The sequence below is a fragment of the Glossina fuscipes genome, unplaced genomic scaffold, assembly GCF_014805625.2.
Source record: "Glossina fuscipes isolate IAEA_lab_2018 unplaced genomic scaffold, Yale_Gfus_2 26, whole genome shotgun sequence".
Classification (NCBI taxonomy): Eukaryota; Metazoa; Arthropoda; class Insecta; order Diptera; family Glossinidae; genus Glossina; species Glossina fuscipes.
In genome coordinates, this window is record NW_023998421.1 from 1,435,445 (window position 1) to 1,457,269 (window position 21,825).

The 21,825-nt window shown below is 34.8% G+C and overlaps 2 protein-coding genes across 2 annotated transcripts in view; both read right to left on the reverse strand.

The window, feature by feature from the left end:
- Nucleotides 1-16,710, reverse strand: part of LOC119635407 — a 20,739-nt gene extending 4,029 nt beyond the window's left edge. The window contains exon 1 of the mRNA XM_038030217.1: nt 16,148-16,710. Within this exon, the coding sequence (XP_037886145.1) occupies nt 16,148-16,335 (188 nt within the window). The 5' untranslated portion in view covers nt 16,336-16,710. The remainder of the gene's footprint in view (nt 1-16,147) is intronic.
- An 855-nt stretch (nt 16,711-17,565) lies between these two features.
- Nucleotides 17,566-21,426, reverse strand: LOC119635289 (P protein). The gene is made up of 10 exons (XM_038030032.1): nt 21,066-21,426; nt 20,601-20,721; nt 20,320-20,531; nt 20,089-20,246; nt 19,642-19,914; nt 19,116-19,574; nt 18,717-19,043; nt 18,145-18,640; nt 17,988-18,081; nt 17,566-17,910 (listed from the first exon to the last, which is right to left on the reverse strand). Exons 1-10 carry the CDS (start codon nt 21,271-21,273, stop codon nt 17,826-17,828), a joined length of 2,433 nt encoding a protein of 810 aa, XP_037885960.1. The 5' UTR covers nt 21,274-21,426; the 3' UTR covers nt 17,566-17,825.
- Between the last annotated feature and the right edge of the window lie 399 nt (nt 21,427-21,825).

The window sequence follows — 21,825 nt, forward strand, 5'->3', positions numbered from 1 at the left end:
GAAAATAAAAACAAAAAGCAATTGAAAAAAAGCCCACCGGAGATCATATGCCATTTTTTGATATCGCGTTTTATCAAACTCGTGTTGTAATATTCGCAAATTTTGCACCGTGTTCTATGAAAATTGTGTTTTAACAAATATCCTGTTAAACCAAGGCACGCGTGTACGTACAAACACATACGGGAATAAAAGTTAAGCATTTCATTAACTTCAAATTCAAAATCTCTTTCTTTCAGTTTTGCTTCAATCGCTCTGCCGCTCACGCTGCTTCTCCAGAATTTCTGATATGCTTTAAAACATTACGACAATCACATTTAAATCAAGTTCAAGTTCAATCAATCGTCAATTACGGGTAGGCAGCTTCTCTTTGTAAGCACAAAATGTTGGCCCAGACATGGCAAAGTATTACCACATTCTGAAATGACAGTACAAGCTGTCCACAAACAAACCGAGTTAGTTTGGAGCTTAGCAATTTGAATCATGCAATATAACGCGCCTTAGTTAATTAAAAGTGTGCAACGTCTGAAATGTCAACTCTCTCCCCTTGCAACATTTTGCCAGCTGTAACAGGTTTTGTAACCTTTCGTTTTGGCATAATTGCAACATTTCTCGTGGCACGCGGCTCACATATTTGTGCACCAAATTCTAGACAGGCGAACAAGGCATGTTCTCTACCAATTGACATGTTCTGTGCTAATAGCATTACTTCACTGGACCAAACTTACTTCGTATTCGCAGCAACCATATCCAACGTCATTTTAAAATATTTTCAACGGCATTCCCCGTTCTACGTACTTACATCGCGCTGCCTCGACGGCGCTTTGATAGCTACTAAAATATCCCAAGATAGGAACCTGGTAACTACTGCTGCAATAACTAACTGAACAATAATATAGTGATTTAAGATCCAATCAGAAGTAAGTTGAAGTAAGTCGGCAATATCCAAATCAGACACCAAGTACTACGCCAGACACGGTATGGTCCTTCGACCCAAAGAAAGTGGCGAAATTCATAAAAACCCTAAAACTGGGGGTCTAAGAACATGGTCGTGTACAATAGATCTTTTAGGTCGTGGCACGTCTTGCCCAGGTAATTAATTAAATTAATCAAGTCGACAATAATATCCAACTTCTATCAAATTGTTAATTTTAGAACAAATCGTGCCCATGGATTACATAATCATTCTAGAAAGAATCGCTTTTATCCTCTTCCCTCACATTTTGCGTTCCAAATTTGTTAAAAAAAATGGTTTTTACGATTATATTTTTTACACAAAGACCTGTAGGGGTGGCATCCAGTTGGATGCCGTCCCTGGTCTTCGCTTGATTGATATTCTTACGGTAAGTGATAGGAGCTGATATCGCAAGAGATGACATTAGAGAATAATTACCTTGTTTTAGGAAAACTATCGTGTTTTGAGCGTTTTCCGCGCAACCATATACGTTTGCCAACTTTAACACGCATACTACATGAAACTTGTCGACTGACTTATGCGATAATTACTTGACTTGAATCGACGAAAACTGACGGATGCTTAGCTGCTTTTTTACGTATGCCGCACTAAAAGCTCAACTTAAGGCTCAATTTAGATCACAGTTGCGTTAAATTCACTTGTTAAAATTTTTATTGTAGAATTTCAATTAAAAAAAAGCAAAAAAAAAAAAATATTTACGACATTTCCGAGAAATTTCTTCAATTCAAGTTAAATTAATTTTCCGTACTGCTTATGTTGGGATGGATATGTAGCGTTGTAAAACCTCTTTACATTCGTTTCAGATAAAATTTGTGCTTATGAGAGATGCAAGGAAATCGAATCAGGTACTCTTTTCCACTCAAATTTGTTAAGCAATTTCTTTGTTTTATTTAATTATTAAACTTTGTTTCTTTTGTACATTTGCTTTTGTTCTCATTTTCATTTGCATTAAAAACATTTCATTTAAATTTATTATTGCAACATATTTTTTAATAGTACACATGCGTGTTCCTATCAATTCCTCTTCTCAACTTCCTCTTTAATGTCTGCTTGAATTCAATCGTATATCTCATCTTGTTTTATTTACGTACTGACAAATTTATTTATTCCGACTGTAGCGGTCACTGAGTGATAAATATTCTTCTTTTAACTGCTTTTCCATGCATGGTTGGAAATTATTTTAAATGTACACGTTTATCGTATATTGTTTTTATGTATGCAGAGAGATGCAAACTGAAATTTTACACATTTCGCTCATACTCTTTATTTAAGTAAATAGGATTCCGGAACTTAATACCATTTTGTATACAGTCCTACATACACATTGCACATCGTTTAGGAAGAATTTCGTTTACACATACAAACAGAAGAAGATCTAATGAATTGAAAATCTTTTGTAGTAATAAACGATTACTAAGATTACACTGACAGACTCAATCTATCACTCAAAATCGATCATACCAGACACTAACCAACTCCAATTACGTTATTTACTTTTGAACAAGTTAAAATAATGTGGTTAGAGCTTTCTTTACCACTGCCATATAAAAGCTTAACTCTCCTGAAGAATCTGATGTGAGGATGGGTCAGAAATTTAAACTAACAAAGTGAACAAATTTTCAGCATGAAATCCTAAAAACGTTTCGTCATACAAAGGCTCGCTTATGGAAAGTGATCCCATCCCGTCCAAGTTTTCTACATTCGTTTAGCGGACGTAGGTACTATTTTTGTTCGGTTTTTTTGAAAAATATTATTATTTGATATTCCCGAATGAAACTTTTCATGAGAATGCCCTAATCGACCCAAAACATATCAATGCAATACAATGGCCGAACAATAGAATGAAAGGTAAGTTCTCTTACCTACTTTCCCCCTCTTCTAGACGATTAATTTGCATGTTTTACTCTGCATTTGTGAACAAGTTTTTGAAACTATTTTTATATTTTCTGTTTGTTCTTTCCAAAGTAAAGCTTTTTCTGAACATGATAAACGATAAAGAATGACTTACGCGACTCATTATATATGAAACATGGCGTGATCTAAGTGAAACTTTAAAAAAATATTCATTGACATCCGCAACCTGCGCGAGTGTGGAAGGGCGAAGCACTCTTTCCTTTTTGTGTCAGAAAAATCAAACGTTCGTTACAAACTCCCGCAATATTAAGTACTTGTGCTAAGAATAAGAAACGTATTCTCAAAAAAAAACGTAAGCTACAGTTTTCCAACTTCAATCCTTAAAATGAAAATCCAGCATTGGTGTATTAAAAGAAGTACTGGCATGTTTTATCAATAAATCAAGCGATCAATTGAGTTGTAACGAGCTTTCTTATACTTCCTCTTATGGCGTAGAGGTGGGTGCGCTCAAAATAACAGAGGAAAGAATTAAACACAAGATATATGGAAAAGCTTTAATTCGGCAAGACCAACTACCCTGCATAGCTTTGCTAAATGCGAATTTTCGCCTATTTCCTCTATAAGCTTGCATCTCATGAGGAATTTGACCATGAGAAATAGTCCAGAAAAGGGACCTACGAACGTGCATAGTCTAAACTTAGCATAGCAATTTCATAAGTCAATCGATTTTCATTATAAACCAGCAAACACTGAATTTTGCTCCCCTATAAATGTTTAACTTTGTATAAGAATGGTTTTATGGAAGGCGCTCGACTAATGGTCCCATTCCCTCCATATGTTTTCTGCATTCATTTCGTATCTTTTTTTTTTTTTTTTTTTTTTTTTTTTTTTTTTTTTTTTTAAATTTAGCCAGAGAATAAATTCTAAGACTAAAGTCTTAAAGCACTAGCATCTAAGGCTTTCGGCTTTATTAAAAACTCTACCGCACTTTAGGTTTGAACCCACGACCATTGAGTTGCTAGTCGAGACTCTTGCCTACTCGGCCACTCAGGCGGATATTTCGTATCTTAAAATGCTATTTTCCACCGCTTTTTGTCGAGAAATATTAGAAATGGAATTCATTTTCAATGGCTTGCGCTTAGCTTGGGGCTTGGATCAAAACACCGCAAAAACTGTCATCTGTAAGTTAAATGAAATAATACCTCAACGGATATCGGAAGGACAAGCAAGCCGAAATCGATTAAGGATATGATTCTTAATGGCTTTTTGTAATAAAAAGTGGATTGACATACATCAAGTGCTTCTAAGCATTTGATACACTTACTCGAAATCTATTTACCGTAGGGTGTAGAAAAAAAAGGAAATATTTTAGCAAAATTTCTAAAACCAAATGTTTATTCATTATATCTGTCATCATATGACAGAGGAATTGCTTCATAAAATAAGATTAACAGCGAAAATTATTGACTTAATTAATAGCGCCTGAAAGTCCATACATACAATGTACATGTGTGTACATAAAGAATTTAAGAGGAAATGTGCTTTATATGAATGCGATAATGATTTCCTCCTTTTCGGGTAATCATTGCGTATAGTTAACATCAGTCATTGGGCAGAAGCATACGCCCTTAAAACTAATTATATTTTTACAAAAACTTGAATCTGCAAATCTACGAAACCACATATATACACAAAGCAGAATAAATAAATACAGGGAGAGGCTTTTTCATTACTAGCTGCAAGTGATAATAAATAAGAAATAAACAATTCAAAGAAGACACAAATAATTCCGAAGAACTACGTTTCATTTATCTATTATTAAATGAAATTCCTTTGGAAAAATGTTATCAAATGTTATGTTGGTGTTATCGAAACACACTACGTATTATGCATTGGAATGGAAGACAACAATTTCATTGAATAAATATATTAATAGAAACACAAAATAAACGACAAAGGTGTACACTCTTTGAGGCGCACATTGTAAACGAAATGCTTTACCGCTAAATTTGATGTACAACAATTGCTTAACATTTTGACACCACACACAAGTAACATAAACAATTTCACTTATGCAAAACTCCGTGCTTCCACAAAGGCTTGAATCTCAACTACGATCAAATGCCATCACAACTACAATTTAAGCGACATCTTCAATATAAGATGCGTTTCATATCAGATTTCTGTTCATTTGCACTGCGAAGCTTTCTCAGCCTTCAGCCCAGCAAAGCAATCATTATACCCTACACTATTTAAGATCAAGAGTATGTTAAGCTTTGGCGGATGTGTGTTACGCTTGGAAGAAGTTTAAACGAACCCGTCTCTTATTAGATTTATTGCTTTGGAGCTATTTCTTCAATAGGTTTGAGCTTCTTCGTCCGTCTCATGTCTGCCCGTCAATTGTGCTCACGTGCTCTACGCGTAATTGGCAATTTTTAAGATATGTTGACAAAATTGTTTTTTCCTAAATATTTTTTTTAGTTTCATCCCTTCACGTGGCTGGGGAGTCAATTCGTAACATTCCTTATTTTTTAATATTTTTAATATTTATAGAACAATTTGTACGATAATTTTGTTTATGTATATGTAAAAATCAGAAATTTGCTGATTTGCTGTAATGCATGTTTATTAGCTTAAGGAGAAGCTTACAGTAAATTGAAATAAATAAATGAAATTTGGTGCATTGACATATTTTGGCCCGAGGATGAACGCTATTGAAACTGGTTTGGATTGGACGACCTTTTTCGATTAATTCCCATAAAACTTTTTACTTTATACGGTGGCGTAGGGCATTTAATAGTCGGTGTTTTTAGCTGTTTGTAATTTAGTGAAGAATGTTAGAAAAGAAATGCTATCTTGTGGCAAAACATCATTTCATTTTCATAACAAATGCACTTCAAATAGCTAGAGATATTCATCTCTATACAACTTGTAACGAACTTCCAGTTTGATGATTAAATTGACGCGCGTATTACGTGTTCAGTAGGGAAAAAGAAGGAAAACATATACAATAGCAAAACAATTTAGACCAGTTGAACTAATGGCATTAAAGAAGTGGGGAGAATGGGATATTGGTCCATAGCTACAACAAAAGTGGATGGTTAGCTTTTCTCTTAAGAAAAAAAAAATAAAAAAAAAATGCAAAAAAAAAGCAAAAGACTAGTGAGGATTTTCATTCAACCTATCGCACTGAACTAAGACTGGGAAACTGAAATTTGTCCACCATTCCTTTATTATTCTTTTGAGAGACACCAACTTCTTATTAATTGCTGCTTTATTGCATTTTCGAAGATTTAAGGAAACTTTCTTTCCCGTGCTCCGCAATACACATTTTACAACCGCGACGAACGGATCAAATGAATCGTCACTCTTTACACTCTTTTTCATTTATTTAATAATATTTACTGGACGTTAACAATTTCTTTTAACTTTTAGTAGAAGAAGTATTTTAAGAAGCAAATGCACGAAATGTGTGACCGACAAATTGGCAGCAATCGACCGTCCTCAACGAAAGTTGCAAACTAAATAAATCTCTGGCAACCTTAATTTTCCAAGATGTCTGTTTCTGTTCAATCTATGCACATACGTACATATCTATTCATATTTGCTTATAAATATTTTGAGCGCGACTGCAGAATTCTGTGTGCGCAAAACACATAGTCAATATCGAAATCTTTTATCGTCACTCATAAAGTTGGTTTGAAAAATTCAATTAATTTACATACCCTACACCGTTTGTGGTACAGAGTATAATAGGTTTGTGCGGACGTACATACCACCCAGAACGGCTTAATATATGGTCCCATCATTTTCTTAATCGATCTAAGCTTGTCTTTCCGTCTGATGTCTATCCGTCCATGCATAATTGTTTGATACACTGAACGCTCTTGAAAACGCTTCGGATTGGCTCATTTTTTTGATCACTTCACCACATATTATTATTTTGACAAGTCGTTAAAAGGCAGTTTTCATAATTACTCGACAAAATTCGCTGAGTAATGGTAGCTTGACATTTCGAAATCGTATGAAAGAATTACTTCTGCTTAAGCAATTTTTTCAAACGGAATCTCGCTATGGTGAAAAGGTATAATTTTCAATATTTTATGGTGAAAATCCATTTGTAATAGTAAACTGAGATAAAAATCAACCGTACCGAATTTGGAGCACGTAACTCCATTTTTTGGATACTACGGCACAGAAGGATTCGCAGGCAATATAAACACTTGTATGCCAAAAAGGCCTAATTTTTAATAGTTTGTGATGAAAATTGATCCGTAGCAACAATTTGCCAACAAATTAAATGCACGGAATTTGGATCACATCTATTGTTCATTCTTTAGAGCTTAACATACATAGGCTTTATTAGAAAAGCACGCCTTTGTTAGGGGGAGGCAATCTAAACTCTACCTTTTTATGACGGAAAGCTAACAATAATAAAATATTTTGACAAATAAACTAAATTTGCTAAATTGGAACCACATGTCATGTGATGTTTGGGGCTTTCATAAAAATGAGAATAACATATGACTTTTGCCGTATTATTATCAAAAGCGGTGAGTAATTGTACGAGGCGAAATAGTATAGGGTATCTAATTGTCGGCCTTGCCAGGCGATAATATTCTTACTTCTTACCTAAGTAACACATAGCCGTTAAAGTGTGCAAAAAAACTTCCCAAATTGCAAGATTAGTAATATTAGTCTATTAATGCCATTTGTACTTTGCATCTTGAATTTTGGGTGCTTGTGCGGAAAAGCTGTTTTTCAGCTAAACATCTCCTCATATAATGTATATGGGATTCAAATTCTCAATGGTCTTCAAATTTATTCTTTGCGGTCGCAAAAATTAGAATAGAGAGTTATAACTTGGCTTATGTACCCTTAGCTGAAGATTACACGTCAAGGCAAACGTTTCATAATATGCAAGCCGTAGTAGCTTACAACTTATAGCAGATATCGACTTAAAAATTGGTTCAGCTGATCCATTCTAGGGCGATGAAACAAGATTAGTATAAAGATTGTCCCGATCGATCTTAGAAACTCATACAATTGATAAAGAATTTTGCAATTTCTGTACATCGATGAAGACAATGATATAAATGCGTCTGCCCAAACCACTTGCTGCTTAATATTCCCCTTTAAAGAACAGATGCTCAGTTTTGTCGGAAATCACCTTCAATATAAGACAGTAAAATGTACTTGCATTCCTTTTACATGGAATCTTGGTCTCTAGACAAACAGAAACACAAACTACCTCACAGCAACTCTTGTTCACCTAGCTCGTACTTACACTATCTTAAGTAAGATCGCTACCTAAAGAAACATACATTTGGAAAACAGATGACCAAACAAGCAATCAGGCAGCCATTCCTCAATATATAGGCTATTAAAAACAAACGCCAATGTCAACGACGTGGTCCAAAGCGAAATAGATGATAAAACGATCACACCTCATCAAATGACGTGAGAAAAATTGCTTGATTGGAAAACTGGAAAACGATTTACACTCACAGAGAAAAGAGAAATTTTAACACTGAACTATGAATGAATGAATGCCTTACACTATTAATTTAGAAACTAGTGGCACTACAAATATGTATTAATCGCTTTCTGCGTACCTATCTTAGCTTGATGCCTGCTCATGGCTATAACGTATTAAAGTTAAGAAATTTTCTGCACAAATTTCGTTATTCTTTCAACAGTGGAAGCTATTGATTAACTAGCAAATGTGTGCAATGTGCTTTAACCTGTTTGAAAGCTTCTTATAAAGCCTGTTACGATAAGTTGTGCAGACATAAAAGGAAATGAAAGAGTTTTGCTTTTAGCTTCAATCGAATTTATTAGCACCCTTCAGTCATTTTTGCTTACACAATTACACACACTCTTTTAAGTGCATGGACTTTTGAAAATCAAATCGAATAGAAAGAATATATTCTTGTATATATTTATCACACCATACCAACCATAGATAAACAAATATTTTGTTACTCTGTCAGCTGGAAATGATTAAATAGATTTGCGAACTCTTACCTTATCAAAGGTATATTTCATGAGAATAAAAACTTTTCCTCATTTGTCCCGGTCGGAGTAGTACAAAGGTAGATATAATCTAAAGAATTAGCTAAACCAAGTAATGCGTTGTTTAATAGAAAAGGAAGAGAACAAACTGACTAAATAAAGGATTACATTAGTTTAGAAGGGCGCGTAACCATGTGCTTACGAAATTGTCAATAGAAAGTGAAAAAATGTAATTAGTTATTGGCATCCTTCGCGTATGGTGAGTGGTTCAATAAGTCCATCATCATCAGACTGAAAACGCTAATTAAAAAGCCCTTGCTTTAGGAGGCTTGCAAATGGAGAAGAGCCACGCAACTTATGATATGCTTGAGAGAAGGCGTCACGTTAATCAAGACAGTTCAAGACAAGAACCTCTCAGGTTTAATGTTCAAAGTTCAAGTGTGCAAATACAATAAGTCTTATATGATAGACTTTTAGTGCTAAACGTTGATGTAAGTCTATATGCCCGATCGAGTATGATATAGAGTAAATGTTGTAACAAGACACGAATTAAGTACACATTTTTATTTCGTCCAGTGGAGATAATAACTAAAAGTTCACTACGACTAGTGATAGTTCTTCAAACACAGTCCACGAATTTCATTCCAGGGTTTTTATATACCTAACCTATTAATCCTTTTATTCCAAAATTAATATACTCTTGCAGTACAAGCGCTGTAGGATATAAATAAATATATATATCTGCGCAATCGTAAGTATAAAGTTTGAATTTCTTCATTAACTGAGGGCGTTTTTCGCGAACATTGTTGCGCAATAAAAGTATATTTTTTTTTTGCAAAGACTTTTAGCAAACACGATTTTGTTGCCAATTTTAATATAAAGAACATGCAGTTATGGAAAACACGTAAGAGATTAATAAATTAATGTAATAAATTCACAGAATCCCATTAGTCTTTATAAATAAACATAACTATAAGCAGTCGCTTCTCTGCTTAATGCAAATGTTAACTAACAGGTAGTAGAACAATTACTTCTAAAACATTTCCGATGAAACAGAAATTTAAAATTCTCTTTAACTTTACTGTCTCGATTAGCACATCAGTTCACTAGCACACTTCATCAGCGGGAAATTCGCGAGATTTTTGCCTCAATCCGCTTAAAATTAAGATAAGAATATTGAATAATAGGAATAAAAAATAGAGAAAATGAATAAAAAGGAAATGGATGGCATTCAAAACAAAATGATTCTTTGTCGGGTTAAGACGCAGTAAACTTGCAGTTAACGGCAATTGGTTGAAATCGATCCCACCAATACATACATTTTTCCTTGCGTCTGTAAGGTAGAATATATTTACGTGGAACCAGCTGCAATGTCGAAATACAAAATGTGGAACTCGTAGGTGAAAACTCATTTGCATATTTTTTTCTAACAATAAGAGACTCGTACAAGCACAGTTTTTTTTTTACATCTATTTATATGGTGTGCGAGCAAATATTTTCAGATTTAATTTATACCTTGCATACTTCAAACGTTCTTGAATTTCCGTAACCCGCTTAATGCAGTACAATGCAAAAGTTAACATTGCCACTGGTATGATCTTAAGTACTTGTAGTTAGCAATGATCTGATAAAACAATTGATGTATTCCGTGATTGATCCATCGCCCATAACGAATTGTTCGCTTAGGAACGCTGTAGGCGACATCTGTCCACTAAGTTGTCTGGAGCTCAACAATATTTAAAATCATCTGAGATACGTGTGTTAATAATGTTTTTGTAATGCATTTTTATTTTGCTTTCTTCTGCTCTTTAGAAACGGGTACCAAAACGAGCTACGGCCCCCTTCAGGAAAACGACGCCTTGATCAAAAGGTGAACACGGAAACTATTAGGAGAATGGATAATAAAAGTATACGCGATTGATACGCCATCGATTCCATCGATACGCTCCACCTTTTAAAAATGGAAGCCCTGATTAAATGGCAATCAAATGCTTAGCATTGAAACCATTAAGGATACTTTTGCCTGCTAAATCATTAATTATCTGGCAGCTAACGTGTATTTCCAACAATCTCAACAGAATTCGCTTAAGGATTTTTGACTCAAACACAGCAAAAAGTAGTTTTTGTTTTCAAAAATTTTATTTAATTTTTTATGACGAGACGCACAAAATGCTCTATGAGATTACATAATATGCACATAAGGGGATTATACATTGTTCCTGGTATTGATCTCGCATACAAAAGTAAATGACAGACACGCAAAAGATATTAGTAAGCAATGGATTACATTTCTCGATTTTGTACAAAGTCTGGGTAATAAAGTGTACGGAAGATGTTTGCTTTGTGCATACGAACTCAGAGGACAATGTAGCAAAAAACTAGCATTTCTATGTGCTCAGGCAGAAGAACTGTTTTCAATAATTTATCACATGATGCAAATAAGTTTAGCTCGAAAAGAATGGCTCCGATTGGCTAATGCATCTGAACAAAACCGTAACTCGAAAATAGTCGTTACCGTATGAAACTTGAAGGATATTTGCAGGCTTCTGCGCCATCATGAATTGAGATGTCAAAACATGGAAATAGACGACGAAACGAAATTTCACTTTACTCAACTTAAATTATTATTGAAAATTTTCAAAAGACTAAGAATTGATTTTGTTCAACTAAAACTTTGTCAGGCCTCAACTTTCTCAGTCCTTAACAATCTTTTGCAAATGCTGAAGGATTTGTGAGATTTGTGGTTTGGGAACCGTCTGGACTTAAACAAGTTTCCAAATTTTAGCTGGTTACTGATACCTTAATCCTCGTAGCGGGAAGCGAAAATCTCTATTGTTGTCGAGCCTGCCTAGAAATAAATTGAATTTACTCACTTAAATATATATATTAGCAACATATGCACTCCCATTACGCTGACTCCAGTACGATATCTATTTTGAAGTTGAAAATTTGATTTTGGAACGTCAGTTGCAGGAAATTTTCCAGTAATTGACTCAATTGGAGGTATTTGACTTAAGAGCAGTCGGTACAAAAGTATCCAGAAATGTTATTTTAGAAAATCTTCACAGGAAAGTCGGCTACGAAGAGTTACTTAAATTCATTTTTTGATGATTATGATGAGTTGTTAGAATTAATTGTACGAAAATGATCTGGAAATGATCTGGAAGGTTAGAATTGACAGGTTCGGAAATAGTGCAAAAATGTATCAAACGAATAAACTTGAAAAGTTGATAGTTTGATCGGAAATTCTGCTGCACACACCGTATGGTCCGCATCTTTTTGTTCCGCGCTCTCTGTCTCTCTCGCTCTCTCTTAACTCTCTTAATAGTATAAAACTCTTGTTTTAGTTTTTCACCAAGTGAACGCATAACGATTTGACATTTTTTTTCGATCGTAAAATGTAAGGAAAATGTTTTTGAATCTTGGTGAAAGAAACTACGAAGTTTCCACCTTGTCTCGAAGGATAAGTGCGCAGCTGAATGGCTTGACATTTGCGTTATGCTTCAGCTCAAGTATTTATTTTCTTTTTTTCTCCGACTATATGCAAACTTACAAATGTCTCCAAAACATGGAACAAACTTTACTTTAGCAAGTGTCCCACACTGCTCGAAAGCGCCTTCACTACATTTCAAACCGACAAAGTCTATTCACGTAAATGCGTAAAAATCGATACGTTTTCTAATTGAAGGCGTATACTTTGACCGAAAAAGCTCTACTTGTTTATATAGGTTTTTTCTAAATTATCTATGGCAAATTATTTGTTAACTCTTGTTTTACTTTGTATATATTTTGGTAACATATCAGATATAATGCCTTTTGTCGCTGGTTGCATAAGAAAAACAGTGTCTCGACAAAGTTTAAATATCAATATTTCTTGTTGAAATTCACAAAATCATAACAACAAGTAGATGGAATACGATAACTTAGTTAAGAAATACACACATAGACCCACACACACAAACACAAGTCAAGTCAAAGCAAGTGAATTAAATTCAACCCTAAAGTCAAACAAATGAAAAATATATATCACGTGCCTTAAAGAATTACAAGAACAACAAATCCTACGAGCAAATATTTAATTGAAATCCAATTAATTGGTAAACAACTTAGACAATAATTTCGGATAACATTTCTGTTTACAAATATCGTTTAATACTATTTATACCCAACACCACTTGTGGTAAAGGATATATTAAGCTGGTGCGCGCGTGTGTAACACGCAGAAGGGCTAAAATGAGCCCAGCTCTTATTATATCGATCGTTTCAAAATCATAGTCGTATTTGATCTAAGCTTGTCTGTCCGTCTATTTGTCTGATGTCTGTCTACGTAAATTTGTGTTCAAGCTACAGATCGCAATTTTTGACATATTTTGATGAAATTTGCTACAACGACGTGTTTCGACCCAGGGACGAATGCTATTGAAAATGATTCGGATCCACCACTCTCCATATAACGTTTACTCCGAAAAGTCATTATATGGGAAAAAATTGTACTTTTCAAAATTTCCCGGCAAAAGTTGTTAAGCGGTTGATACGGAAACTTTGAATCGGCTGGGGAAATTTTTGAAGCCCCTCTCATATAATGAAGACTAAAGTTCACACGACAAAATGGTACAATTTAGAATGATTCATAAAGAAAATTAAATCACAATAGTAATTTAATTTATTTTTTGTATCCCACCCTAATAAGAGTATTCACGAAAGTTGATCGTTTGCAGAGCAGAAATTGCCTTTGATGTCCTGAATGTAGAAAAATTGACTCCTCTACGTCAAGATAACAGACAGAACATGTGTTTAAAGCAGTTAAAGGCTTAAGCTTTTGAAAGAGGTATAAAAAACACTTCGCTCTAGCAGTTATCCACATTATTTAGATCGTCCCGCAAAAACCAAAAGTACAATTCACATTTGCAGTGCGTACATACATACAATGAATGTTCACTGTACCGCAAGTGTTGTAGAATATAAAAATTGAATTTCTTTTATATATATGTATTCATGCAACCACGAACACACAAAGTGAGTGAATTTAAAAGAAAATTTTAATACGAATTTTTTAATATACCGCTTCAAGTCGCTCTTCCTATTGCTTTGTTGTTATGTATGCTGCAAACAGAAACCAAAGTTCTCATAAAGCTTTACAATTGAAGAGTTTTATGTTCTTCGTTGGTAGCTAGTTGTTAATACTAACACCTCTATGAAAAGTTTAAAAAAGATTCGATTAGAAGGCGCAAAGTCTTTTTTTAGTCTTTCCCCATCTTAGCGACTTATCTGAACAGTGTATGTTTTTTTTCGCTAAGAGATTTTATCCAAAGAGTTTCTCATACTTGCACACTTTTTTATGTTACGGTGCCAACTTTTTTGTTTCACTCGCTCAAGCATGTGCGAAAATCAGTTTTTTCGCAACTTTTCATTATTCTATTAAGAAATCTTTAATCTTATTCTCGTGGCGGTATGTGTGCTGAATTTAATATTTCAACCTTTCATTTTACAACAAGTAAGAAAATTATATTCGCCTATGGGCGAATCTTTGACACTCATCGCCTTTGTAAATATTATATTCAAATTTGTTTTTATTTCTTTAGATAAAAACGTGTGGAAACAAAAGAAAAATTAGTAAACTCGGCTGGGGCCGCAACTCATTCTGTCTTGTTTATCTTATGATCAACAAGCAGAAAACCTCAAAAAAGTGAATAAAAACGATCCACGTATAACTTTGCATAGCCTACGTAATGGAGTGTAAAGAATTGTGGAAAATTTCAGGCTGCTTGCGTGCATAAATTTCCAATGCTTCTACCAAATTTGAAGTCGATATCCACGTTTTTGCGATCCGGAGAGTGTCAACAACCTATACCCCGCAGATGGACGGACATGGCTTAATCAATTTACAATATCACGCTGTTTAAGAATTTATACACTTTATAAAACTTCTGAAGCTTTACTTTGGCTGTTAAGTGTTGGCTATAATAATAGTATTTGTATAATCAAGCATAAATACAGACTAAAACAAAAAATCAGAAAAAGTTAAATCTCTATAGTCTTGAGTGGACGCGTCTGATTTTTCTATTTTTGCAGAATGCAAGTGGAAATTTATGTCGTGTATCTGTTCTTGTTAATGAGTAACAAGAAAATATGCAGAAACCGAAGGTGCTCTTAGTTTTTCTCGCTAAAAGACACGACTACAGCGTGCGCGCAGACTTTTTCTCAGTTTATGTAGGCATGTCCTTTAACCGATTTAGCTCACTTTCAACACCAAGCTGCTTGCAAGAACTTTCAATGTTGCTAGCAAATGTGAAGCCGATAGTTTCGTTTCGTAGCTGAAGGAATGTCAGAAATTGCACAGATGGACAGACGGACATACTTAAATTGATTCAGAATGCGATGCTATTCGAAAATGTATATAAATTTTTTGACAAAGTTAAAGTCGTAAAAATATTTTCTTTGCTTGCGTTGACCCCAGACTGCCATGTACTCCGATCCGCCAAAAAGCGAACATTGTCTCCTCGCAAAAGCAATCTTTCTAAATTTAAATCTTTTCATTACGCTCTTCATCTATTTTGGCGAGGAATCCACATGTTTCTTCCTGTCAAGCATGAAATGCTTGTATATATAGAAATATTTATACGTTTTGTAGAGAAAATCGAAGAGATTTCCAAGTATTTCTGAAAATTGTTGGTTGGTTATGTTAAGTGACCTGTTGTACTCATCTGAGGCCGCTTAGGATAGAATAGACTTTTTATTTAAATGATGCCAATCACGGCAGGTCGACGGAAGAGCTTCCGCGGGACTGAAGTCATGGAAAGCTAATCTACTCATACACTGATATACATACGATGTTCTCTTCACATATGGCGCCATACGCACTGATGTTAAGTTGCTATAGATCTTTGTGTGCTTGGAAATAACAAAGTATTCGTTTTTGACTTCAATTATTATCACTTCATTGAACTTCTATCAGCCAAGGATTTTCTTTCGTACGATAATGATAACTTCTACTTAACGTACAACACGCTTTCGACATGTTCGGCATATGCGCGAAAAGCGAGCTCATTGGCAACGATATCTTTCGGGATTTAGTTAAGTAAAGTTAATGTGCTTATTGAGCCGCAATATTCACAGTCGTAGGTCACTGCGTATATATGTAAGCGTCGCGGAATGTACGTATTCTAATTATATAATTGAACAACTTATAAATACACTTTCGTCAACTGACCAAAACTTAAGGCAAATTTAATGTAATTTTAATGTTGTTTTTGATACGATTCGACGACAGCGATAGTAACAAGGATAAGAGGAATTCAAGCTCACCGGTTATCATGATGACGTTGTTGTAGCCAATTGATTATATCCAACAATTTCGAGCGACGCTCACGTTCACGTTCTGATTCTAAATTATCGAGATAATCATTGTATGAATTCACATTAGTATTTATTTGATCATTATTAGGATTAGGTGATTCGTTCTTGCTTTTTGTGCTACAGTGACTTGAGGACATTTTATAATGCAATTAATTTGATTTAGTTTAGTAATTGAAACCAAGTCGGCCCCATATAATTACTTTTATCCTTTTTATTATATAGATTAGCTTTGAATTCTTGATTTATTTGCATAACAAATATGAATATACATATATATAGACACTTTTCACCAAACACGCACAATTTCGCCTTCAACCGTACCATGGTAAAGATAAAGATATTTCAGGCAATAAGCTTATGTTAATCAAAATATTACGCGAATTTCAAAACATTTTATGGATAAACAAAAATTTATTTGCTTGCGTCTATTTTCCAAAGACAAGCACAAACAAATTCCGATTGAGTAGAAAAATATTTAGTTAAAAGAGAGCGAATGGCGACCTTCGTCAAGCACTACTAGCCTACGCCTTATTTTCAAAACTATTTGTGGATAAAATTGGAAATTATTAAGAGACCCCCACATCATGCTTATATGAAAAGCAACGACACATCGTCTCCCGTCACAGATGTGCTAACTTTTTTCGCCTTGTATTGCCCCCAAATACAATAACAACAATCCGTCGTTTGTCTAATCATACCAAACCCATACCAAAATACATACATTTGTACTGCTTCTGCTTTATTTGTTTTGCGTTTTTGTTCCTCTAATATAAATTTTCCATTGAATTGCTTTTTCAAAAATTTGTTAGCTATGTACCACGGGCCACTGAAAAAACAAAAAAAATTTCCCTATAACACATTTAAGACAAACCATCGCGCCTCTTAGTCTCTAATTATATTTAATTAGGCAGCGCATATGTGCGAAGGGAGAAGGAGAAGGTAGACGACAGTGGTCACTGTATGCGTTCATATGATGAAAAATTGACTGTAACCGGCATGTTTTCAATTAAATTTTAGTTTACTGCTCTACATTATGTCTACAATTTACGATTTATTACCTTCGAAGGAGGTAGTTAATGGCCTTTCTGACAAATAATGTTATTTTCAATTATTTAACCTTTGTTTTGTTTGCATTCGTACACGAATGTCAAGATTACGGTCATCATTTGTTGAACGTCAATGAATGCGAACAACAATAAAATGAAAAAAATAATATGAAACGATGACGCCGCTAATCTTACACTGCTAAAAGCATTTCTTTGATTGTTCATTTTTTTTTATTAAATTTTTTTTTTCTTTTTTTTTTTTTTGCTAACACGGAAAAGCAATTCACATGAATATATTTTTGCCCAAAATTTGAAGAGAATTAACTTTTATACATACACACAACACATATATTGGTATTATCATTATCGTTTTTAATTACTTTACAGCATTTCTTTTATAAGCATCGCGTCTGCTTACAGTTTACATATATACGTAATGCAAAAATGTAAAAAGATTTCTTAACTTTTTATAGGTGGATTTACTTCTATAGCGATCGAGAATCTGCCGCATACTCATTAAGTACGTTAAGTACGTGGTTTCTAATAGACTGCCATTATTTTCTTTAAAGTCTTCTTAGCATTTAATGCCACTCGAATAGAATGTGAGAAATAAATAAATATCCGGTAATGATGGTAATCTGAGCCAACATCATCGGGAAAACAATTCTATTAAAAAGATAAAATTAATTATTTCGCTGACTTCTCTGACTTCTCTGCAAGAGAAGAAAGGCAGAAAAACCAACCTCAAATAACGTGTAAATGAAATCTTATAGCCATGCTGCTCGGCAATACCAGCTGAAATAACATTAGCTGAAGCGCCATAGAGGGTCCCATTGCCTAGAGAAGTAAATGATTTAAAATATGAAGAAGTTCTATAGGTTATAGGTGAATTTTGCTTACCACCCAAGGCTGGGCCAAAGGCCAAAGACCAAACCAACGGTTCCAGCGGCAAGTCCAACGTTGATTTGGCCACCAATGATGTGACTAATTTCACCATCATGACTGTTACAGGTACACTATCTAAAATGGCTGATGCCAAGGCCGACATCCATAATATTATAAAAATAGACATAGCCAAGCGATTTCGTTTGTCCACGCATAATATTATGGACTCCGTAAGCTGGCCAATCCAGTCGAAAAGACCCAATCGTTCAACGCATTCCATCATCACGAACATCGCAGCGAAAAACAATAAAGTCGTCCACTCTATCCTATGCATTAATTCATCGATATCGTCGCGATTTAAAATTATCAGCAAAGCAATTATTCCCAATAACGCGACCCATCCCATAGGTAGAGTTCTTAACCGTGGCACTGATTGTATGAAAAAACAAACAATGACAAATACGAGCGCGCCGCTCGCTTGGATAAGCAGTGTCTTATTTTTTATTGGATACTAAAATAGAGGAGAGGAGAGGAAAAATATACCCTTTCATTTCCTTTGCGTTCCACGTGTTTTTCCAAGTACTTACTTTCAACTTCAAATCTTCCAAGGTGTGAACGTAAGCATCCGTAATCTCTAACTCGCGTAATTTTCGTTTTAATGCGTTCTTCAAAATGCGAACCTTTCGCTGGATGGTTTCGCGCACCGAGTCATCGTCCTTGGAAAATGAGGAAATCGAATTGGCTGCCTTGTACCAAACACGTATTTCACGACGCAGCTCCTTTATCTCCTTGGGTTCATTCAGGCGCAGTGAATTAATATCGCGGAAAATCAATCGCAAGTAAATGCAGCTTTGGATTGCAGTTAAAGCGACACCAGGTAAAGTATGGCCCACAAATTTCATAAACGTAATATCCTTGAAATCGTTTCGAAACGTAAAAAATGAATTAAAGATTTTGAAAAGTTAATGAAAGCGATGTCTAAATACATGTGAGGTCATGAAGTGGTTCGAATATATTATAATACTTATGGGATCTCCGATCGGTGTTAAACAACCGCCTATATTAGAGTGAACTATCACGCCCATTAACACTGGCACAGGATCAAGATTCAACACTTCGCACAATCTAATAACCGCCGGAGTCATTAGCAATACGGTGGTCATGTTATCCAAAAAGCTCGACACAAAGCAAGTTATAAAGCATAGACTGTAGATCATAGGCCACGTCTTGCCGCCCGAAATTTCAAAGGCTAAAACAGCTATGTAATCAAAGACTCCCGTCTCTGTTAGAACAGCCACGATGATCATCATGCAAAACAGCAAAGTTAACATTTCCATATTCATCCATTCTACGATTTCTTCCATATTGGGGCGATCATTGAAACAAGCCAACACCGCAATTGATAATATCGAACAGACGATCGCTATAAATGTTCGCTCAAATATCTGAGCGAAATGAAGCAATACTTACTATTGAATGAAATGGTTACACTCATATTAAAGCAATACATGCCTCCCAGATCAACAGAGCGTAGAATGTCATCAGAATTAAAGCAGCAAGCAAAGCGCCCGTTCTAATGTTCATAATTAAAGGATTGTAAATGAGTTTAATCGCCAAATCTGTATTCATGTTTGTAGAGATTTTTAGCCTAAATACGCATTCCTCCTCCGATAAGTTTTCCAACAATTCATCTGTCATTTTGTAGGTTTTATTTTTTACTAATACCGGTGCGTAGTCCAAGATCTCCTCATTTACCAGGGGCACAAACCAGACTTGCAAAACATCCTGTTCACGTTGTTAATAAGAAAAAAGGAAACGATAAGCTTCGAATTGAGTTGAAGACGGCATCTTGGCTTTTTGTTCGTGCAAGAGCTTTGAAAATTATTTATTTCGAAAAAGTGGCAATACGAACTCGTAGAGAAATAAATATCTACGCGCATCGTAAGAACATCAATTTACCTTAAAATTAGAAATGTTATTTATTTCACCAGAATGTGATATTTGTGGTTGTATTGTTAAATAATTTTCGGTGTCATTGACGTCATATACCGTTTCATTGAATGTACCAAAAATGTTTAATTTGAAATCGCCGGTCGGCTTCTGCCATAGCATGAAATCTGCAACATGTTTTTAAGAATTCAATTGTTTTTTGTTTTCTCATCATCGTCTCGAGTATGAATTATTTCTTACACTTATCTCGTTCATAAGGCACTTCAAGAGTCTTCTCCAGTAAATGCTTCTCCTCAACCAACATGAACACCGCAACAGCAAATATCCAAAATAGCAATAAACAAATTCTTTTTGTAATTTTTACATGCTGACGTTTTAGTTTCTCAATTTTTATTTCGCCATCTTTTAGTTGATTTAACGCACGATGGCAGAGCAATCCGTCATCTTGCTTACTTGATATATGATTTTGAGCAAAAGTTAATGTTCTCTTTAGAGCAATAATTAGTATGTTAGTTAGTTACCTTTTTTCATCCAGATCGATGTGATTTGTGTGCGAAATGTTTTTCATTGTTATAAATTGTGAGTCTGCCTGACTTTGCTCAAAATCTTCACAAGATTCCATAGCGTGGGATAAGGTGCATTCTACATTTGTGGATATGGAAGAACGAACCTAAGTTTATGAATTACAATAACAGAAGATTTTCTCAGTTCAGTTAGTCTTCTCAAGGAACAACAACAATTTCATATCGTTTCCTTTCAGACACGTCCGCATTTGTCGCCTAAAACTCATTAATTGATTTGATTGCTTTAACGATCCCTGAACTAAATCCATTAAACTAATCTGACTTGTATTCAAGACAAATTTATTCAAGACAACATTAGTGCCTGGACGAAGAATAATTCGATTTTTAGAGCCTCTGACTATCACTGACTATCACGCTCTACGTTGGTGTGTATCTGTACATGTCTATGCTTTGATTACCCACCACGAAATCGTTCATTTTCCATTCTAAATGAAGCCATGCTGGGATCGTGGCGAATTTGAGCTGGAAGGGTGCGCCACATCTGCAATGTTTGCTCACTAACTGGAACTGATGATGAATTAAAATTCTGCTGTACGTTTCTCTTTCGCAATTCGATGCCTTTTGCAGGACTACTATGTTTAAATTTGCGAAACTTATCCCGAAGGCCCATATTTTCTTATAACACGTCTCGATTCTCTGCAATGCAAACCAAATAGTACGCTATAAAGGTGCATGCATGTATGTTTAAAGATGCACAAAAAATTCTTGCGAAACTTTCACTATTTTCATTGCGTTTGTCGACGCATTAACGTTCGTCACTCTACTGAGCTGATTGCCGTACTATGGCTTTTGTTTGTATTATAAGTGTAACATGCGCGCGCCTTTTCATGTTTCAGATTCATTTAAGCATTTTTGTATATAAAAGCTCATCCAAGTTCTTAGAATGCCCCTTATTTCGTTTCTCATTAGAGAATTTGTGTTGCTTATACGATTTGAAATTTGTTTTGCTTATCGTTCAACAATCATGTTGCCTACCATTCTTTCCACGCATGCGTTATGCCTGAATATAAGAATTTATAAACATCCAAGTCTTTCAAGGAGTTGTTTAGTTTTGTTTAAATTTTCCGCTCGTACACGCTATCGGTAAGTTTGTGTCTGAAAGAATCGTCAAATGTAGCCTAACAATATGATGGGACAATAATCAACAGGTATGAATGCATTA